Source organism: Achroia grisella, unplaced genomic scaffold (assembly GCF_030625045.1).
Source record: "Achroia grisella isolate CSIRO2021 unplaced genomic scaffold, CSIRO_AGI_Agris_v1 utg640, whole genome shotgun sequence".
Lineage (NCBI taxonomy): Eukaryota > Metazoa > Arthropoda > Insecta > Lepidoptera > Pyralidae > Achroia > Achroia grisella.
This window is the reverse complement of record NW_026712977.1, coordinates 6,435,842-6,458,356: the sequence shown is the minus strand read 5'-3', so window position 1 is coordinate 6,458,356 and position 22,515 is coordinate 6,435,842. Positions and strand designations below refer to the sequence as shown.

Below are 22,515 nucleotides of genomic sequence, written 5' to 3'. Positions count from 1 at the left end.
TACTGCTATGTAATGAGGAAACTCAGTGAACATTTTTAAGTTATTAGATACAGCGTGCAATGTGTCCTTTGATATTATGCCAGTAAGTCAGTAATTAATTTAGTAAACAGTATTAGAATAATAACTTATAGACCTTAGAACATATTGTTACATAAAATTAATATGATTGATTTTTCATTCATTGTAAATTACGTATACCTACCTATATTTTTCTAATTTTGGTGCCGTATTCTACGTCATAAATATGTAGGAATGATTGTTAATAAAAGAAGTGCTTCCACAGCGTTATAAGCTGGAACTGTACGTAAATAAACATGACTATTAATGATAGTTTATTTTTGAACGATTGTTCTTTGCATCACAGTTCATAAACATATCAACATACCAGCCATAGTACTAAACAGAATTTTAAAATTCTCTATTGATAAGCCTATGGAAGCATAATCAGTCTACTGATTATGTATTAAAGTCCATCTTTATAAATGTTTAGAATATACGTATTCTAAACATTAATTATATATATATTCTACATTAATAAATAGGTACTGTTCATAATAATTTAAAATCACTTGCCACCATATCTTACAAATTTAATCATTAAAAGTAATTTACTTTTTACCTTTAACTTTAATATGGTTTTATAAAATTTCAAGATTCCGAATCATTTATTATATTCTATTATGTTAGCTTACCTTGGCGAGTCAGCTAGACTAGAATAGAGTTTTATTTTCAGATGTCCTTTCTCTAGCTGTGCATTTATTGCCCTTGTTGCCCCAGTTCGAAAGTCGACAGAGTAATGTCACATTGTATTCACTCCATCGTCCACAACCTTGAAACTATAATATTAACAACAATTTGCTTTATGTGTCCAAATATAACACAATAATTACGTAAAGAAAACTCATAATATATATTGTATGTGTATAAAATGTCTTAATATTATATTATATAGTAGTAAATCATGTGTGCAAAAAAATCACAGTACGTCACCGATTCATATATTTATGTATTTGTTGCGTTCCCTATTGCATATAAATTAATCTGTGGCCTTTGTTAACAACATGGACTCTACCGGCTCCACGCGCCCTGATGCCGATTCAAATGCAAATTGAAAATCGACCTCCCACCTCCATCCTTCCATCCTCCTTGAAAGCAATCTCCCCTTCCGTCTTAATTACCGACTTCACGCCGACAACAGAAGCCGGTCAATGTCTAATTTACCCCAACTTTTATACTTTTTATAAAAAGTTCAACAAAACATAAAGACCACACCTACTTTATGCCTTCCTAAAAACAATACAAATTCATTAACTGACTAAGTGGAGTATGGAGGCATCGTGAATTTAATAATAGCATTTTTATAATATGTATTATCTACATACCTAATATAGAGAAAACATCACATAACGATAATAGTATAAAAGCTAATAAAGTCTTTGGATTATGGAAAGGAATAAAATCACGGATAGAAAACGAAATTTTAATTATCCCCGTCAATTACAGAATCATTCATTACAATATTTCAAGTTCGACTCTCATTTAGCTCAAAAGCAAAATGAATCAGGGAACTTCGCCAAAAATACTTGAATAAATAATTTTGCTTAAAACTAACTTTGGTTTTAACTGATCTTAACAGGATTTCTATATTAAATATTTATTTTTTAAAAAGCTATGTAAAGACTTAAAAACTTTGCGACTAAGTGATAAAATTATTTTGAAGTTGTTATTCTATTTATATAAAGTGTCATAACAAATGTTTTGGATTTCAAGCACTACAGCTTTCACTTTCATTTTGGTACTTATCTATGTACCTATGTATAATAATTTTACCTTGATTAAAGTATCGTTTTAATGGATAAAATTTTTAATTACTTTTTATTATAATACTTACTATATGTTAGAATCTGTTATTGGACCTAAATATCATCACGGGTATTTGAAAATACATAATGAAGCTCCTGGTGCTTTCAGGACCAGGAGCACATGAGCGGTGCGTCGAAAATTTTATAGGTATGGAATGCGAAAGTGAATGAGTGCAGGTTCATCTATCATGAATTCATTATCAAAGTTACAAAAGTGGATATAAGAATTACGAATAAGGATAGAGATTACATTATTATAAACAAAAAATATTTTTAATTTACGTCCTTTCCTTTTGTTCAAAATGCAATCAGTCAACTTTGTCTGATATACTACCTAATAGTTTCATTATTCGTAGTAGGAAAATCCACTCAAGTCCTTTGTTGATATATCTTTACCTATTCGTATAATGAGCAAAAAACAATCGACCAGAATGAACACTGTACACTACGCTATTTTCCCCGACCAGTCATAAATCATGCCATGTAATTTCCAACTGTACAATTATCTTCGAACTGTGGAGTGCATTAATGATAAAATTCAACTTATATTCGTTATACGTTCACTGTTCAAATTTAATTTCATTTAAAAAGTAATTCATTCTCAGGGTATCTACCTACATTGATTGGGTGATTAGAATTTACTTGATTTTTGTATGTATAATTATTTGTATATATAATTATTAGGTCCTTCAAAAACACGAACGTATATATGTTCGCAGAGATAGAGTTAAGCAATAAGTATGCATAAAAAAGAGCAATATTCTCCAAACAAAGTGAAAATTGTATTTCTACAAACTTTCATATAAACTGCGCGGTTACATGAGTTACTTAGTTTCAGTTCAACATTTATTTTTAGATTTTTCACTTAGCTTGTAGTCGAATCAGTTTCACTGACATGCATATTGTACATGTGTCCCATTCGGCTTCATATATATATAAATATATATATATATATATATATCATTACATAATACATATATATCATTATACAGAAAATCATTATCATCATCATTTCAGCCTGGAAGACGTCCACAGCTAAACAAAGGCCTCCCCCAAAAATCTCCACGACGATCAGTCCTACGCTACTCGCAACCAACGCTATCCAGCGACCTTGACCAGACTGTCGATCCACCTTGTCAGAGGCCTTCCCACGCTGTGTCTTCCGGTCCGCAGTCGCCTGTCGAGGACTTTACTACCCCTATACCTACATCAAATAACATTATTTATTGAGCGAATAAAAATTATCATAATACATAATAACCTGTCAACATTCAAATGTTTGAAACAAAATGTTGTTTTAATTAGAAGGCAGTGAAGAAAGTTATATTTTAAATAAATAATTATACTCTATGTTCTCCTAATGTAATAAAAGGTAACATACTTGATAAATACGTACAGCAATAAAATTACATCATTCAATGAGTTCTTTTCCGATTACGGATTTAAAGTTATTCATAATAAAATTTAATATAGCAATATTTTCTTAGTGAAGCATACTATTCTGGAAACCGTACACAATTGTTAATGCGTTTATATGCGTATTTATACCTATTATATGCGTGCGTGCCATATCCTGTTCTTTCAGTGTCTTATCTTCACCTTTCACAGAACCTTCAAAACATAGTTTTAAGAACAAGTTGCTTGACGGCTGATATAGGCGAGAAAGAAGTAGGTATCTACCCATGAAAAGACAAAAGATTGGAGACACGCTGCACTAAAATATTGTTTTAGTCAAAATATTAATTAGTAGTACTACTTACCGTTAATGTAATCATTATATCGTTTTCCTTGGATGTCGTATACCTTATAAGGTTAGGTAAATAATAATATATGAAAATATTATAAAAAAATATTTATGAACTATAATTATCTATAAAATTCAGTAAGCTACAAATGGCATGGATATTTAATTGACGTTGTTACGGGGGTCAGTAAAGAAGTGTTTTGGGTATATGGATTTAAATTTCTGTTGCGACGGGGTTATTTGCTGCTTAATGTGGCAATTCTCTGCGGTTTCTGGCAGTACTAGCTCGCGTGAGTGCCAACTGAGGGGCTGAAAGCGGGGCAGTTCGCTGAGTGAATATAAATCAGAGTTTAGTCTCTCATAGCTCTCTCAACATTCAAGGCAAGTTCACTCGACTATAAACTGACCTCTGTATACAAGAAACTATTTCTAACACTATATTTTAAAAAATAATATAAGAGATCAAATTCAATATTCATAATTAGGTATTAGAAGGTAACTAACGTTCTAATACGTTAAATCCTACAGAATCTGTATTTTAACTATATACTTAAATCGTTACAATTTTTAAATCGTTAGCGTTGATATAACAAATTAGTATATTGTTTTAGAGAGAATCCTTGAGGACACGCAGTCTAGAGGTCTTAATGCATTAGGACCCCTGTACCACTGAATACATTAATTAAATTATGTAATAATTATCATTCTATGATCACTCATTCGCTAATGATTAGCACTATTCCACATTTGCAGAAAAATTACTATGATTACTACTATGTACCTCAGCACATTTTTTTTCTGTTAAAGAACAACAAAAAAAAAATGTGCCGAGGTAAGCAAAATATTTTACAAAAAGTTTTTAAATAGGAAGTGCAAATACTTTTAATACTTAGTGTTTTTAAAAATATAAAATAATAATAATTTGAAAACAAAACGATAATAGTTATGACTTCGCCTCATTTATAATAGCCACCAATTATATTATTGTTTAAATTGGCAGCATTGTTTAGAAAAGGAATTATCAATTTAACTATTTTTCGTCGTATGAACCGTTTTCAAACTTCAAGAAATACTTAAATAAAAATAGTCAAATTGGGCAAGGCGTTCGTTTTGCTCTAATATTTATTTATATAGTTTAAGTACCTAACAAGCAATATAAAAACAAGGCTTTTATTTTAAATACATCAATAACTGTTGCATATATAACATAACAATAAGTTCACTATGGAATGGCAACAAAAACTGGGAAAAGGAGAGGTAATTCTGTATAGCGACATCTAATTACACTCACCAAAATGAAAGTTGCTCGTTGAAGTCGCCGCCGCCGATTGTCGCAGATGGCGTTAAACAGTATATGTGTAATTCATCCACTAGCATTGCGTAAAAGCACAGATAACATAATATTACAGTAAAAGTAATGTAGTGTAGAGATGACATGTACTATTTCTATATATGAAGAATATTCACTCAAAGAAATAAAAGAACCGCAAAGCAGTCGAATTTAGGTAAAATTCAAAAGGATGTCTATAAAATAAATTAATTTTGTAACAATAATTGCATATTCAAAATATTGCTAATCTTTATAGTTATAAATAATTACTCGCTGTACTTAATTCCATCAATAAATTCTGATGCTAAATGCTTTTGCGACTCTCGCCAATGTGATGGTATTCGGAACTGCTGTCAGTACATTATAATACAATGATGCCATCTATCGGAATAAATTATCAGTAGATTTTTCACATAAGCCCATTAATATATCACAATAAAATTAATGTCATATAAGAAAAATACAATGTCACATTATGATTTTATTTTGTTATAAATTACACTTTTGTCAAATTTCAAAATTCAAAACATTATTTACTAAAGATTTACGCCGAACAAATATCCAAAGCCATCAATATATTTACAGGTAAAAAAAAATAATGTATTTATTTTGTCTGTTCCTGTGATTGCATATTGCCAGCTGGGCGCGGTGTATCTTTATTATAATAAAAATAATCATAAACAAATTATTACGTTCAGATAACAAACTTATTATTACAAAATTCTTCATTATTGGTGCCTGAACTACTGAGGATTCTGACAACGTGGTATGCTTTTTATTTTATATCATTTCAAATCGATACCAATGCCGTTGCTGGTGTATGTATTTTTTTGCGAAATTATAAAAACTGCTTCCTAGCACAAAGGCATTATAGTATCGTCGGATATGTATGCGTGTTACTCGAACTTGAAACGTACATAATTTTCAATACACCCAATTACATTGAATCAACATATTTAACTTTCTATATACTTCTCTCAAATGTCTAACAAACAAAAATAGTGCATACTGCATGATACGCGTCTGTATACATTAGTTTTGTATAGATAATAATCGCTTAGAGCCAGGCCTAGACTCTAGCGTGGGTAATCCAAAATTTCAAAGCCCTGCAGAACTGTCTGCAGGACACTCATCATAGCACGGCTCTTGTACATAGAGGTGCGTTGTCATGCACTAGGAGCACCTTTTGATTTTAAAAAAATATGTATTTGATAATCCTGCTATTTTTATAAGCTGTCTGACCTTTCTTATTTAGTTAGCTATCTTCTGATATTATCTTTTATGAGCTGTGCCCGCAGTTTTACCCACATTACATTAATAGCCTACTAGCTGTGCCCACGCTGTCTATGTTTTATTCTGATGTATAAGCTATATTACTGTAAAGTATCATGAAGATCCAATCAGTAGTTCATCCATACCCACAAACTTTCGCGATTATAAAATATTGTTAAGATTGATCACTGTTAACTCAATCTGCAATCCTGGAATAAAGAGAATTTGTCACTATAAAGTATAATATTACCAATTGGAGTATCCGTGAAAAGTAATATTTCTTCAAGTATCATTTGAAATTATTTTCTTTGCTCAGTAAAGAAGTATAAACCAGCAACGATATTTTCTCCAAATATCACAATTAGATCTTGATGAAACAACAAACTTTTTGACCTGTTAGTAGTTAAACATCTCAGAGTGGCAATATTTGGATATTTATTGCATATACGACTTGTAATTATGAATATTGGAAATAAAACTTACATGTAATCTGAACTATACATATTCTTGCCTGTTTAACTAAATTCTCTAAACTATGGATTTCATTAATACTAAATGAATATGTGGTCTATTTATTACCTTTAAAAGAAATATATTTCCATCCGGTAGTTACTATTGATTGTTCATAAAAAGATGTAAAAATTCTGAACATTTTTTTATGATTCCATTAACACTCTATAACATATAAGTGATAATTCAAATCTCTTTTACATTTTGGATTTATAAATAACTGACATGACTTGATTTATAAAGTTCTATCTAGTTCCAAGTAGTGCAGTGTTTGTACTATATATTCTATTATTTAGCCTTTTTAATATTGTATACTTTTTTAAATAATGTAATTATGAAATCAAATTAAAATATCTTTATCCATGTAAGACTATTACAGACAGTAGATTTGACATATCTCTTATGAAATGATCTACCATCAGTTCGGAATGTTTTATTGATGAGTAGAACTGACAAGAATCAATCAATCAACTCATATTCTTTTGAAATATGGTTGTATATGTTTACAATAATACAGATTCATTTTTAAATTAAATTTCGGGGAGTAGAGTGACCATCACCACATATGCTGTTGCAATTTTGTCAAGAGTAAAGAGTCTAATCAGTGTTCGTAAGCCGGACAGATCAGTCCTCACAAGCAGCACCTGTTGACAAGTATGATTGATGAGCCATCCATTATTATACTCTATCTTATTAAGGGGAGCACATTGATTATAATCTACAACCTGCAATCATCCATACTAACAGAGCAAAATTTTATCTGTTGTTTATACACCATTATAATAATTAATAGACAAGTCAAAAAAAATTTTTAACATTGTATGACACATGATTTAGCAATTATTGCAGCTAATTATTGCTAATATATCATCAAATATTTGGCAAACACTACATTTGGGCCAGAAGTCACTTATTACATGAAAATAATTATATTCTATTCTTCCATATTCTAATATTTGATAAAAAAAAATTAAGTATTACTTTTTTTATTGAATATTAGAATATGGGGTGGTAACATGATGTGATAAGTATAAATAATAATAAAATATTGTTCATTAAGTTGTAAAGATGTATTAAAACTGCTTACAGATGTGAATATATAAAAATAGATTTACTTTTAAATTATTTGTAAAAATTTTGTATTTATTTATTTCAGGATACTAGGCCCATATTACAAATACCTTAATAATTACCTTAATACATATGAATTAATGTAATAAAACAAATTGATTCTGTGGTAAAGCAACTGACGACGGCAATCTGCCACGGTAACATCTACCTATACCTATTTCTATTATTTGACAATACTTTAATCTAATCTAAATATTCAGTTTTTTTAATATACTGAATTTCATAATGCAATAAATAAACACAAATAATTTTTTTTACGATTTTATTAAGAAGTATAGTATGAATTTTGAATCCTCAATACAGTAGCTCGGTGTTTACAAATTTATTACAGGAAAATAAATAGATTGTATATTATTGTTTATTTATACATTCACATGATATTTATTCTCTGAAAAGTCATTTTACTCATATCATTTACACACCAATTTTCATAAAGTTAGTATTATAGGTAGTATCGGCATAGCAATAAATGAATGATATGTTCATTCATTTGTAGCGAATTTATTTATTTATTGTATTAACATAAAATATTGCTGTATCGTTTTTACTTATTTAAGATGGTATAACTTATATTCAATTTAATGTTAAAAAATTTTGTCATAGGGGCTGTTCATTAAACAAAAGTAACAGTTGTACAAACAGCTTAAGAAAATACTTTAAATTTGTGTCAGTGATTACTTAAACAGTATTCAGTGTACTTGTCTTAGTGGAATTAAAATTATAATTAGATAGTAGGCACAGTATTACCTACACTTTCTTTAAGCAATTTAATGGAAGTAGGTGACAGCTTTTCATTTATAAGCAATGCGAAATTGTTCGTATGCAATAGCGATATTATATATAACATATAAATTTATTAACAAGTTTAAATTCATTGTAACCTAGTAGGGAGTAGCTCGTTCCACAAAATTTATTTAAAGATTAATTTAGACGACGGTTTCATATTCATACAACTTTTTTTGTTAGAATTTTTTATTTTTTTGTTTTAAATCATTTGAAATTAAACAAACTGATTTTTAAGTGAAACCTACCACAATAAATTAGTGAAAACCATATTCATATACAGAAAAGTTTCTGAGATTAGTGCACACAAACGCATAAATAAATAGACAAAAATCTAACAATACTGGTTGGTTCTTTAATGTTTATAAAGAGCTCCTAGAATAGCTTTTCTTATCTTCCATGTCAAAGCAGAGTTCAGTTACTTTTTTATTATATGTAGTTGAAAATGAAATTCGACCTAAAATGTAAACAAAGAAACATCATTGACAAAGTGGATGTCTCATGTGTAGTTAACATTTCCAGTGAAAGCTTTATTATTAAATATGTATATTATATTGCTTAAGTAATACCAATGCACGCAACTTCATACGCATTATAAGAATTTTTATAAATTTTAATTATTTAAAATAAATTAATATTTTTCTTTAAATGAATTTTAATGGTTACTTTTTTACTATATTTCATATAATAAAGTTAATTTGATGTGTGTAATTTAATACATATACATTTTTATGTCTTTATGTCGTTCACTGATATGCACTGAGTAACTTAATTTGGATTTCAAATATAGCAAATAATTGTTGACCGGAAATTGTACACAGAAACTAGGTCAAATCTCAGGCTATTATTTATTAATGGAATATGGAAGTAATATGTTGTAAATAAACTATTTGACTATTAAAATATACAACGCAAATACAATGACAAGTTAACGTCATCGGTCAGCAAAAGTGTTAACTATGTTTAGACATTATAATATATAACTATATTTACGCATTAAACATCTTTTGCATGTATACCAATAGTAAACTATGATTACCAAATATATCTATAAAGTGATTTAATTGGTTCATTTTATCTTTTGCCTGTATTATATGCGTAAAATAGCTGTATGGTTATGAAACTTCCACTTCCAACATGCCTCAATTCCTGAATATCTAAAAATGAATTTCTAATTTTTTTGCTTTTTGCTTTGCGTAGTATTCTGCTTTGCGTAGTACTAGAAGCCTTTGTGTGATGATCCCTGCTCAGTCCTTCACATAATAGTACGACATTTTCACTGTCCTAACCATTCGTCTCTAGAATTCCCTACCAATCTCCCATTCGATCTGCTCAAACACATGCAATATTTTAAAATCGAATAAGGTCTCATTATCTGACCAGATAGCTTATATTTTTCTATAGTATATATATGTATATGTGTAAGTTAACATATTTTGTCCTTTAGGGCGTATGCAAATATTATAAATGCTGAAATTTAGACTTGAGTATAATACGAAGGTACGTTTTTAAAATCGCGGAATAGACATGTAGGACATCAGTGACGATACTTAACTAAGTCGTTACCAATTAAGTAACTCATTATTAGAATAAATACCAAGTTTTATAGTAATTAGGTCAGTAGTCTTTGGTCCATCGTAAACCATAGAAGAAAATCGGGAAGATTTTTTTAAATACGGATTAAATCTAGTACCAATGTTCTGAAATTCCTCACCCAGCAAGGAGACACAAAAAGTTTCAGGCGTCAGTTAAGAACTTCATAACTACTTCATTCGCGAACTCCACAAGATACACCCTTTCTTTTTCTTAATTCAAGTATTTGAAAAGATTATAAAGCTGTAGTCTGAGTTAGCTAATAGTGAGACAAGGATTGCTCAAGGATCAATCTTAGGCAGATTTCTCTTTTTAATTTACATAAATGATCCTACATAATTGACAAAATTGTATAGTGGTATTTGCGGATGATACTTTGTTAGAGTTTAAAATCCGACGTCAAATTAGACGATGTGCAATCTAGTGCTATTTCTGCTATATTAAATGTAAATAGGTTTACCTATTACATAATTCCAACAAAACAAGGTGTATTAGATTGACATATCCATAACGCAGATAAATATAATTATTGCTTAATGATGAAATAGTAAATTTTGGTAATAAATCAATTTGTTTAGGTATATCAGTGGACTCGAAGTTACAATGAAGCCCCATACTTCAAAATTAGCCAGTGGAGTCAGTTCTGCTACCTACGCAATTAGAAGATTTGAGCAATAAGAAGACGTCGCCACAGCTAAACTTGTATATTTTAGTTATTTCCATTACCTTATGCCATATGGCATACTCGTGTGGGGTAAATCAGTCAATGTAAATACTAGATCAATTCTACGAAAGAGAGTCATTGCGTCACTGGTTTAAAACGTAGCGTAGCGTTTTTATTATTGATTGCCACATGCATTCCTATATAAATTGCGAATAATATGCTATTAACTATCACATGGTAATTTTAAGTAGCCATGACGTGGTAGCTGGCTCCTCCGTCATACACGTAAACAAATGCTGCTTGTAGGGACTAGTCTACTCTAATCACTACGACTGTTTTACTCTTGTTTCACTTGCCAGTTCTTTGTGTATTTCATATTTTGATTCCAATGAATTAGTGCTAGTTGGTAATTTGTGTTCACACATTTCAATTTAAAAGTGTAAAGTTACAATAATTATTTAAAAGAGCAACACGCCCATTTCTTCTCTGTTGTTTTTGTGAGGAGACAGCTTTCGTAATGATCGGTTGATGAGAAAAAATAAGTATGACTATATAAAAGTGCTTCAAGTGTATTAGAATAAAGAATTTTCTATTCTATTCTTATGGTTTGAAATGCATTCTCATCGTTGCTAAAATTAATTACTGGTCTCATATAAATCCATTCTTTAAAATAAAAGTAGGATATTTATACAAACAACTACTCAATATCTATATGGGTTTATACAGATATTAAACGATTTATTTAATACTATAACACAATATCGTTTCTACCTGTATTGCCTATATACAGCTAACCCGTCATTGTTCCGTGAGCTCGAGTAACAGTAGCGGCAGCAAGCGTGCGGAAATACTTATCAACAGAGAAAAAGCAATGTATGTACACGAAAAATTTAAATCGTTCATGTACGAGACGGGGCTATTGGCCGCTAACAAATCGAAACGGGACGGCAACTAGGTCGATGTACTCACTGTAGCGATGTTATAATGGCCAGAACGATCTCGCTACGTCGATAATAGTATTATTAAAACAATATTGCTAAAACAGGTGCTAAACACCTTAACTCACTTTCAGGTCTTAACATACACTGGACAAAGAATTAGCATAGTGCTCTTACAATATTTGAGATATTCATGATTACATATTGATATAAATTTAATACCTTCGTTATGTCATTTTCTTTTATTTGTTAAGTGTTAGGTTAACTCTCGGTCTAACCAGTGGTAGCCCTTGAGTTTCGCTTACTATTCAATATAAGATCATATATATATTATTTTCCGTTACCGAGCTTAATCTTATTTTGTATTTAATGATAATGTTTATTTAAATGTATATTAATATAAAATATAAATTGATAATATGTAGGCAATGTGACAGGCCATATATCTACTATTTGCCACTTTTCTTAATTTAATGGTATAAAAATAAAGCAGTACCTACATAAGCTAACCGTGGTTGATTTGTGGTTAACAAGATTTTTATTAAGTAAGCCAATGTACGCAATAAAAGTAATTAGGTGTTTATTGACATAGAATTACTTTATTTTGTATTCATCGATAGGTACACATAGTAGTTCTTATAATTATTGCACACAGTTGTTATTATAATTATGCTAAATAAAAAATATGGTCACATAAGTTAACAAAATTAAATACCAATTCCGAAATTGGCTAATTAACTATTGTTTTTATACAATTTAATTTTTCGCTTATAGGAGATATATTTACAATTATTCGTTAATAAAATTAATATTATTGTGCATCGCACCTTTTTATATGATAACTATATTTTTTTATAAATACATTTTAAATATTTGATACTTTGTTCCTTTTTTATTGTCAATTGAAATTGTCTTTTACCATCAACGACCGTAGTTTCTCTTTTAGTTAAAATTAAAATATATTAGTATATAGTCCTTAAGAAACGTCAGTAATTAAAAATTATATCTTTAAATAATATTTATAAATACCTAACGTAAATAACTGTTATATAACTACCTAAATTTCACGTTTAATGCAATTTGTGTATAAATTCATTAATAATGTATATTATTAAAATTTTGCATGACAAAACAATGGCGAAATATGTCGTCTGTTTTATTAATACTGACATTCTTTTAATTTTCACAATATCGTAATTTAATTTATTATATTTTTATGTAATTGGAATGATAAACATGCTGACGATTTGACACCTGATGTCCATGGTGCTGTTGACATGAACAATCGTTCATGTGAAACGCATGATGCATATGCATAGCAACGCGCAGATTAGGATATCAGGTTGATACCTGATATCCTATTAGTCATGCGTTGTACCGGAGAACTAAGATGTCATATCCATATCCTCTTATCCTATAATCTCACAATATAACCTCACCCTAAAATCGAAACACCTGATATGCATGGTACCTAATACCATGAGTACTAGGGTAGAGGGTTAGTATTAGGGTAGGGTAGAGTATTAGGGTTACTACGAAACAAAGATTATAAAAATCTAAAAGCTAAATCTACATAAAAAAATAATTTTAAATTTAAAGACTATTCATTTTAATATATTAATAAAAAAAAATTTGATTAATACAGCTTAGTATTATGTTTGTGATTTTAATGTGATGTAATCCTGGTAATTACTCTGGGATCATTGGATTAAATCTTATTAAACGAAACCCATAGCTATAGGATGTAACTACTATTTATAAAAACAACAGTACGTATAGCTGAAAACACTACGGTAGTGATATGACAAAATATTATTCGAAATTTTCGCTGTACGTATAGGCACATTTAGCATATATATATATAATGATAGTTACGAGAACGACAGAAGTTGTTAGACTGGTCTATGAGTCACACAGGCTTACGTTTGCATACTTGAGCTTAGATGAATATATAGTAAGTAATTATATATCTACATTCGTTTTTAGTTGTTTTAAAGATTCCTTCTTATGTGTCAGATAATAAAAAAACTTTATTTGAGCAATCATTACTGATAAAACGCCACTGACTGTATTTATGAATTTACTAGACAACCGATATATATACATACTAGCTTTTGCTCATGGCTTCGCTCGCGTTAATAAGTATTATTATTAGGTATTTTTTGCGGCTTTACAGTACTTTCATACAAACTTTCATCACCTATTTTATCCCTTAGGGGTAGAATTTATCAAAATCCTTTCTTAGCAAATCAAATTTCAGCTCTATCCGTCCAATGGTTTGGACTGTGCGTTGATAGATTACTACGCTAGTCACCTTTGAGTTATATATATTTAGATACGTGTATATGCATTTTTAGACTATCATAAATACTTTATATGCTGTGAAACCACCTGGAGCCCAACAAATTTTTAATATTCAGTCACTTCCGAACAAAAATGCATGTATTCTGAAGTGATAGAACTCACTAACATTAGAATATAATGCAATATACTAAACCACTATGTTCCACAATATCCATACTTACATACTTTCGCATTTATAATATTAATAATAATAAGATACGTTATTATTATTATTAAAGTGTGATATTGAAATTAAATTCTAATTATTGTAACACTCTCGAGTTCGAGTAGGCAAGCATTACTTAATAGTCTAAACTTTATTGCAGTATACACAAAACTCTGCGCACAATAGTAGTGAAGTACTATACAATGATCTGCCGTGGAACCTCGAAGCTATAGTTAAACAATACATAGGTACTTACAAATTCATTGCACGGTACAATCGCTGCCACAACTAGTCTGTACCAAATATAATTGTTTTAAAGTGTCTATATATTACCTGAAATCTAAACAGAAACAACGTTTGCTATTATCAAAAAAGGAAAAATTACTAATTCAAGACATTGTGCTTGGTCGATTTTTTTAACCTCTCATGCGAAAAGAGTTTTTAGTAATAAAAAAAATCCTCACTAATTAACTATTCCTAACCACCACTTTCAAATTGTAATGCAACTGACTTTAGTTTGTAATTCGATAGATTTTTATGATTACATTTGTGTTTGTTGCTTGGAGATTGCAACCTTATTTTGTGAGATTGCAAAAGCCTACCTCCTATCCCCTATAAGCTATATATATATATATAAGCTATCTCCTGTATGCAGAACATAAACATATATAGCTATGGATTTTTTCTTTTATAACCTAATATGTAAAATCGAATAAATCTTTTTAATACCACAATATATAAAAATAAAAACACTCATTATTTATTAGATTTATATTATTTTGTATATTTCCGCTACTATTAGTATGTGTCTGACCAGTGACCACAGACATTCAGTACGGAGACGTTAGGTTTGGGTTACTGCGACCATACTTGACTTCCAAACTCTTGTCATTGCCTCGATTAGAGGCGAAACACGTGTCGCAATATAGGTGTAGATCTGATAACGGTCTGAATTCAATCTCTAGTTGTGAAGGTCGTAATGCTACCGGAAGTAGCGGTGGTCAGGGTTCCGTATTGAATGTTTGTGGTCTCACACATACTAATAATAGCGGAATTTAACAAAATACATAGTTATGAAATGCACTTCCGCAAAAGTACACCTAATCCTATAAAATATAAGAGCACTTAGTTATTAAATAATCGTCATATAATCTTACCTAGCTAATGTACTTGTCGACTTCAACGTCCAACTAGGTACTTAATAATGAGTTATACATTATTATAATTAGTCATTAATCAGTATTAATCAACTATTAATTAGTTTTATTTGCCAAATAATGAAACTTCCGATCGAAGTGTTTAATAGATGTTTTGTGACTTTCTACCGCAGTAAACAATCATTAATTAACAGTATTGATCTTTGGTGTTTAATGTTTTCATTTGTTTCAGTATAGAGCATTTTAAAGATATATTTTTATTGTTTCAAAATCCAGAATCCAAATTAATCCAGATTTAAGTATACGTACCGCAATTTCAACGGAAAAAGTATTAAGCGTCATTCTCTTCATATTCATGCTACGCAGTGCATGGCTAAAAGTCTAATTAAACTTGGATTCATAACCAGACGTCAATTTATCTGCATCCATTCAGAATGATGTGTGCAACTGAAAGCGGGAACACTTAAATATATATGCTGCAGAAATGAAATGAGAAGCATATATTTTTGAATAGCAAAAAATATGGTTGATTTGTAGTTAATTTTTAATAATTAAATAAATATTGTGCATTATACTATCATAGATACTAAGTAGGTAATCATTAGTATTCAAGTATAATTACTGCACAGGCACTAATATTTGATTTTATTTTTTTGTTAAAGTCGAAAATTTAAAATTTAATTAGGTTATATATTTCTTTTATACCTTGTTCTTGAAACTTTTACTGAACATTTTTAAATGACTTCTAACAAGCCTTCTTAATTGTATCATAAATAGAAAGCAAACTTACGTTGTGTATTGTTATTATTAAAAATATGTGCAATTGTTCTTGAAATACTTTAGCAAGCTTTTACATTTATTATATTAGGTTGGAGCTCAACATTGTCTAATTGTTAAATTGTATTTATTAATCATTTTGACACAGAGTAAATCACATCATCACAGAGTAAATCTTAACGTAAATAATAATATTTTATAATTAATTTATATCAATTTAACTATAATGTGTCTTCGAACATTGTGTAATTTCCAGCAAAATAAACTGCTTAAACTAAAAAAACATTGATTTATAACGGTGTATCTTTTTTATTCCAGTTACATGTTTAAAACAGCGCTGGTTTCGAGTCCAGCTCCTGCCGTTCTTCCTCTAGTTAAAGGTAATTCCAAAATCTGTAACTAAAAGATGAATTTGTTGCATTTTATATACTATTAGAAATTTCACCTATAAATTATCAATAGTTATAGTTAGATAGTATTGTAGAATATGTGTAAATTGATAATAAATATTACACAGTTACTGGTATGCCACGTAAGTACTTTAAGCCCAGCTATATCACGTATTATTTATTTATGATTTAAGATCGCATACCAATTTGTTTAATATTATTTATCAATAACATAAATCTTTTATTATACAAATATAACAAATATTTAGCTTGTTTTTATTCCAAATATAATGCAGTTCAATCGCAGGCAACTTTTTTGCACGCCGCGTTTAAAAAATACCCACTGCCATATATTACGTAGATAGTTCTCCTAAATATTATTGTTTAATGTATTATGAAAATCTTTTATAAATACAACATTCTGTGACCGATATAGTTATAAGTATTATTGTATCTGAGAATCAAATCATCCGTATACAGGTGGCACTTATAACCTTTTATGTATCTAGAGGACTATATTTAGCCACTAATTACGTTAGCCCTCGTATCCTTCTCTGCTTTTAAAGCAAGAAGCTTTTTTAACTGCATCATAAATTGATAAAACAGTGATTGTCGATACATTGTTACAACAAAGATTTGTTACAGTTAGAAATAAGAAATAGTCTCATGCATGAATAATTTCATATTCGGTTATATATATATATAAAAATTTAATCTAAATATACAATAGGAAACTAAGTGCAGTACCTACTAGGTATGCTATTTACCATGAATACTAAATATTCATGATAAATAGCACACTATATGAAATTATTCATTTACACGTGAAACAGTTGATGTACTTAATATCGTGGAATGAGTGTATACCCGTATTAATATAACCTTTATTATAAAGTAGGTACGTAAACAGTTTCAGTAATGTAGTCCAATTAACGAACGAACGGCAATCATTGGCGTATTATTCTGGTAAGGATTTTAGGACCCTAAAATCGGTAACCTGATTTATTTGTCGTCGCAAAAGTCAATACAAACGCCGGTATTCGCAATGTTTCTTAAGTGCTTTTCCACTTCTTTAAACAAAATTAGGATGGATATCAAGTTTTATTTTGTCGCTTGTAAAAAGAAGATGGCCACTGTAAATATAAACGAATTTCTCTACATTAACAACCAAGTAGTTCACGTTCAGTATGAGTTATGTATTATACATATATTTAAAATTTTATTATTTTTTGCCATGACCGACTCCGTATACTGATATATTATAATGTGTATATGTATAATGGGTATGTAAATATATATCTATCTACATTTATTAAATTTGTTCTAAACATGATACATATATATATATATATATATATATATATATGTATGTATATATAATATATAATTCTAATCTATATCAGTCACAAGCTGATACACCCTGTCTGTCCCTGTCTAGGCACACCCTTAAGGGTAATGACCTAACGTATAAGTATATCCTGAAAGTTATTATTGCAGTTAATAATAACGTAAATTTTCCTTTTCGTATATATTTGTTAGGATATTTAGTTTTCAATGTTATAAATCACTTGTAGGGTTTTGCACTGATACAGCGTTATAAATTTTGTTCAAATAAATTTAATTTTAAACATTCTATCATAATAGTCATTGTATTGATTTAACAGAGAAGAATGGTTTAGTAGTCTATTATTAGTTTATTTTAATATAACTGGAAAATTGTATGAATAATTACGTTTCGAATACCTTTAAAAAATGTGATATTTTAATTTCCAAGGATAAAGAATATAAAAGTAGTCTAAATTACAACCTGACAGCATTATTAATTTCTTAAATCTCAGTGGCTCATTTATGTATAAGTGACAGACTAACGAATAGGCACAGAGGATCGCACAATAATTCTGTAAGCCAGATCTGTTTTACTTTTAAGTTTGAAACTTTAATAATTATACCATTGATATTACATATGTAACATTTAGAATCAATAGAACTAGGTACCAATTAGCACTAGGCTTATACATTGCATTTTAAATGTTTATATTGAATAATAAAATTAGAAATATTACGAAAAATTAGAAAAATTAAAATTACGTCGTCTTGGATTTTGTCAAAAGACAACTACAGAATTAATCTAGATTATTAATGAGATATAGCCAACGATATTTTGTATTGGGCAGCCGCTTTACTATACTGCGTATCGTGAATCACGGACAGCGCACGGTAATAATATAATCTTAGTAGCTGGCTGCGTTGTGCCATTGTGCGCACGGCCAGTTTGAGGTACGCTATGTACAATCTGTATACATGTGACGAACGGCCGGCCTTCATGCTTAGTGGGCGGATGACCGTCGAGCGCGTGGATCATTCTACCGACTTTCACCAACAAGTCTGTTTTCATCAAAATAAAACTTCGTAGCGTTACTGCTAATAAATTATTGTTTTAACTCACTCATAGTATTTTTCTAACTAAACCGCGAAGTGTGCGTGTTGTGTTGTGCATTGCAAGTCATTTTCATTTAATCGACGATCATCCATCTGTTGTGCATGTATTATTAAATGGTTCGATTACAAATATAAATTGTAAAAACATTACATTAAAGGGTGATGCCAATATTATTGTGAGAATAGCTGTAGATAATAAGGCATGCATAAAATAGAAAAATTAATTTAATAATTACCTATATAATAGTTAGACCAACTAACTCTTCTAAAGTTCTTTTTTGACCGATAAAATCTTACTTCATAGTATTAAATGCTCTATAATTATAAGTTAAAGATAAATAAATACGCATTTTACAATACAAAATAATTGTATATGTATATACTTTATCTAAATATAACGTAAATATTTATAGCTAAGTAAGGTATTGTGAATTAATGTATAAGGAATTACGATTTATTATATTATCTATACGATTTATTAGATACAAACTGAAACTTACATTGACATAACAAATATTTCATATAGTTTTGTTTGATCTCAGTCTCTGCACGCACGAAAATTATGTCTGTATCCAAATAATATAACTGAAACCTAATGAAACTAAACCTTGCGTTATTTTCGCAAAAGTTTATTTGTCGCCATAATTTTTTTAAGCTGTTTGTTTATTTTACGTCTTACATAAATTTTAAATTTAAAGTCTTTACTTTTATTAAACCTAGATCGGGTTCTGGTATATATAAAATACTATATTTTTTATTTCCATAGTTAATATTTTATCTCAGATATTCCTTCTACCAAATATGCAAATTCATTTTCATGTACAGTTTAAACAGATAAATAGAATTTAAAAGAGACCAACTAAAGATTAAAAACAACGCTTACGTGACATTTGTTTATTCAATAGTTTTGTACTCTTCCGTGCTTTAATGAATAAATTAATTATTTATGTATGTGTGAAGTGCGACAAATTTATTTTCTTATGAATAAATCGGTCGGTAAAAAGATAACTTCCTAAGTAACTACACATACAAGGGAACCTTGGTGATGTGTGGAGCTGATGGCGTGACTACGCGTATCTGGTACAGAAAGGAGCGCGACGAGAAGCGGGAGTGTCCTATATGGCAGAACCTGAGTCATCTGAGTCACCTGAGTCATGAAGGTGAATGTTGAAGGGAGAGACGTGCCGGCCGGGATGTCCGCGACTTCTGGACCACCCATCGCTAATATTACAGATTCGCCTGTCGCATCGCTGGACGGTTTGTTGGTTTCACAATAACAGTCACTAACGCACGTGTACATATCATGCTTGCATCGTTACTCATTAGTGTCGTCTGCGACACACATTTTAACTAAAACAACACTAACCAAACTTACATCTTCACATTAGTGCATAATGTGCCCAACTTGCTGCTTCTAATCACCATTTGTAACACTAAACGAATTACTATTAGGTACTACTGAAGTTATGAAGCGGGCTGCAAGTTGTAACGTGTAATGAGTAGTTTAAATATCATTACTATTTAGGGAAAAGGTAGAAATTTGACTTAATGCTTTATTACGGTTAATTTTGTGGAATTTCGTCTAGTATGTAGAATATGCTATAGTAAATAAAAATCTAACCTCTTTAGTAACCCTGATTACTCGATATTATTGTTCTGAAGGACAGTGTATATCCGCATAACCTTAAGAAAATAATTTTGAGAAAGTAGTTACTTCTCAATAAAGTAGTTTTAGAGTTAAATTTAAATCTAAACTTTAAGAGACTAATTAAATGTAACTTTATATTTTTTAATATATATTTTTAATTTCTGTAGATATATATTGTGCAGCACTATTAGTCATCTACATCGTAGTGGAAATTGTTATTAGCCAGTACTATTTTACAAACTGCATATATTCTCATGAGTGCTATTGGGTGTACTTCTACCGACAGTATTGACCACTAATTTGGGTTGGCTTCACAGAGCGTTCTCGTCCTAAAAGGAGTAGGGTACAAAAACAGTTTCCTTTCCGATATAATAGCTAAGAGCGCACTAAAAGCGCCAAGAAACCAGTGCTACTGAGAACTAAACTTTTAAACAAATTAATATTCTATTCGTGATTTAGCAGTCCACATTGGTACTATACCCTTATCACGCCTTAGCCGTCAATCAGTATACCTCTCAAGCTCTGTTCTGTTGTGATAAATCAGTAAAATTACAGGGTATGAATCCTTAGTTTTTTAGAATGACAGAGCTTGTGGATTCCTCGGGCCTCTCAATGTATTTTTTTGTTGTGCTATCTATATACATAGGCGACTGTTAATCCAGATTATATTTTACTTCACTTTCCGTTAAATATACCGTCAGTTTGATTGACATTCCAATCACATTAAAAAACAATAGAAAATTCCAAATTTACGGGATAAATTAACCTTGCATGTATTACGATTAGTTTGGGTTTGAATAAGTAAGGCTCATGTAGAGCCTTACTTATTCAAACCCAAACTAATCGTAAAATTGTCATTCTAAGATTGTAATTGTAATGTTTGTCATTATAACTATAGGCAATATATAAATATACGTATATATTCACTACTATTTTATTTTATTGTTTCAAGTATTAACATTTTTGTACTACATGGTGGGCTTGTAGATAACTTATATGGAAAGTTTAAGTGGTATTAGGGTTTAAACAATGTATTTTGTTTTGTTTCTTGACTCCGGATATTGCTAGATATGGTTCTATTATTACAGTTGCAACGTCAATGTCATATAAAGGAGCCTTGACTCGAGTTTGACTTGAAAGTCAATCTTAAGTTAGAGCTCGTCTATAAATACATCAAGAGCATTCCTTCGGTGGGCTACTTCGGTCGCGGCATCTGCAATATTAAGTACCACAGCAACTGCTATATATAATATACACTCATACGTATGCCAGGTACTCGTTGGACTAGGTATCAGGAAACATTTAATTTATATTTAAGAGTATAAATAACTAAACTTAAACACGTCAAAATAAACACAAATTAAAACATTGCAAGTGTAATCTGAGTTACGTCAGTATTGTGAGGTAACATGGTGACGATTAGGAAGATTTATCTTCCTAATCGAAAATATTGAGACGGTTTCGTGGTACGGGTTTACTAACTTGGATTATTTAAAGGCCGTGAATTCAAATCTGGCGGAATAAAATTAGTATGACATTTTATATCTGTAACTAAGTCTTCGGCGTTATGTGCTTTATAAGAGTATTTCAAGTGTTCACAATAATATCGACATTTGACATTTTCTCTAACTACCCTATTTGGTGTAACTGTTATGACGGCATGTTTGTATTAATGGGGAATTAATAATTACTGAATAGCTATTTTTATTATATGATATTAAAATATGAATAAACAAAAATCGTAATGTAAAAATACGTTTTACTCTTTA

The 22,515-nt window shown here is 29.9% G+C and overlaps 1 protein-coding gene across 4 annotated transcripts in view; it reads left to right on the top strand.

Moving 5' to 3' along the window:
* Nucleotides 1-5,563: 5,563 nt before the first annotated feature.
* LOC131849192 (ecotropic viral integration site 5 ortholog) overlaps nt 5,564-22,515 on the top strand; it is a 33,826-nt gene continuing 16,874 nt past the window's right edge. For 2 of the 4 annotated variants that reach the window (XM_059199197.1, XM_059199200.1), the window contains exons 1-3: nt 5,564-5,702; nt 16,589-16,650; nt 20,185-20,355. In XM_059199197.1, coding sequence (XP_059055180.1) covers nt 20,253-20,355 — 103 coding nt within the window. In that variant the 5' untranslated portion in view covers nt 5,564-5,702; nt 16,589-16,650; nt 20,185-20,252. Of the gene's footprint in view, nt 5,703-16,588; nt 16,651-20,168; nt 20,356-22,515 lie in introns of those variants that run through there. The other 2 variants (XM_059199199.1, XM_059199198.1) reach the window with 2 other exon arrangements.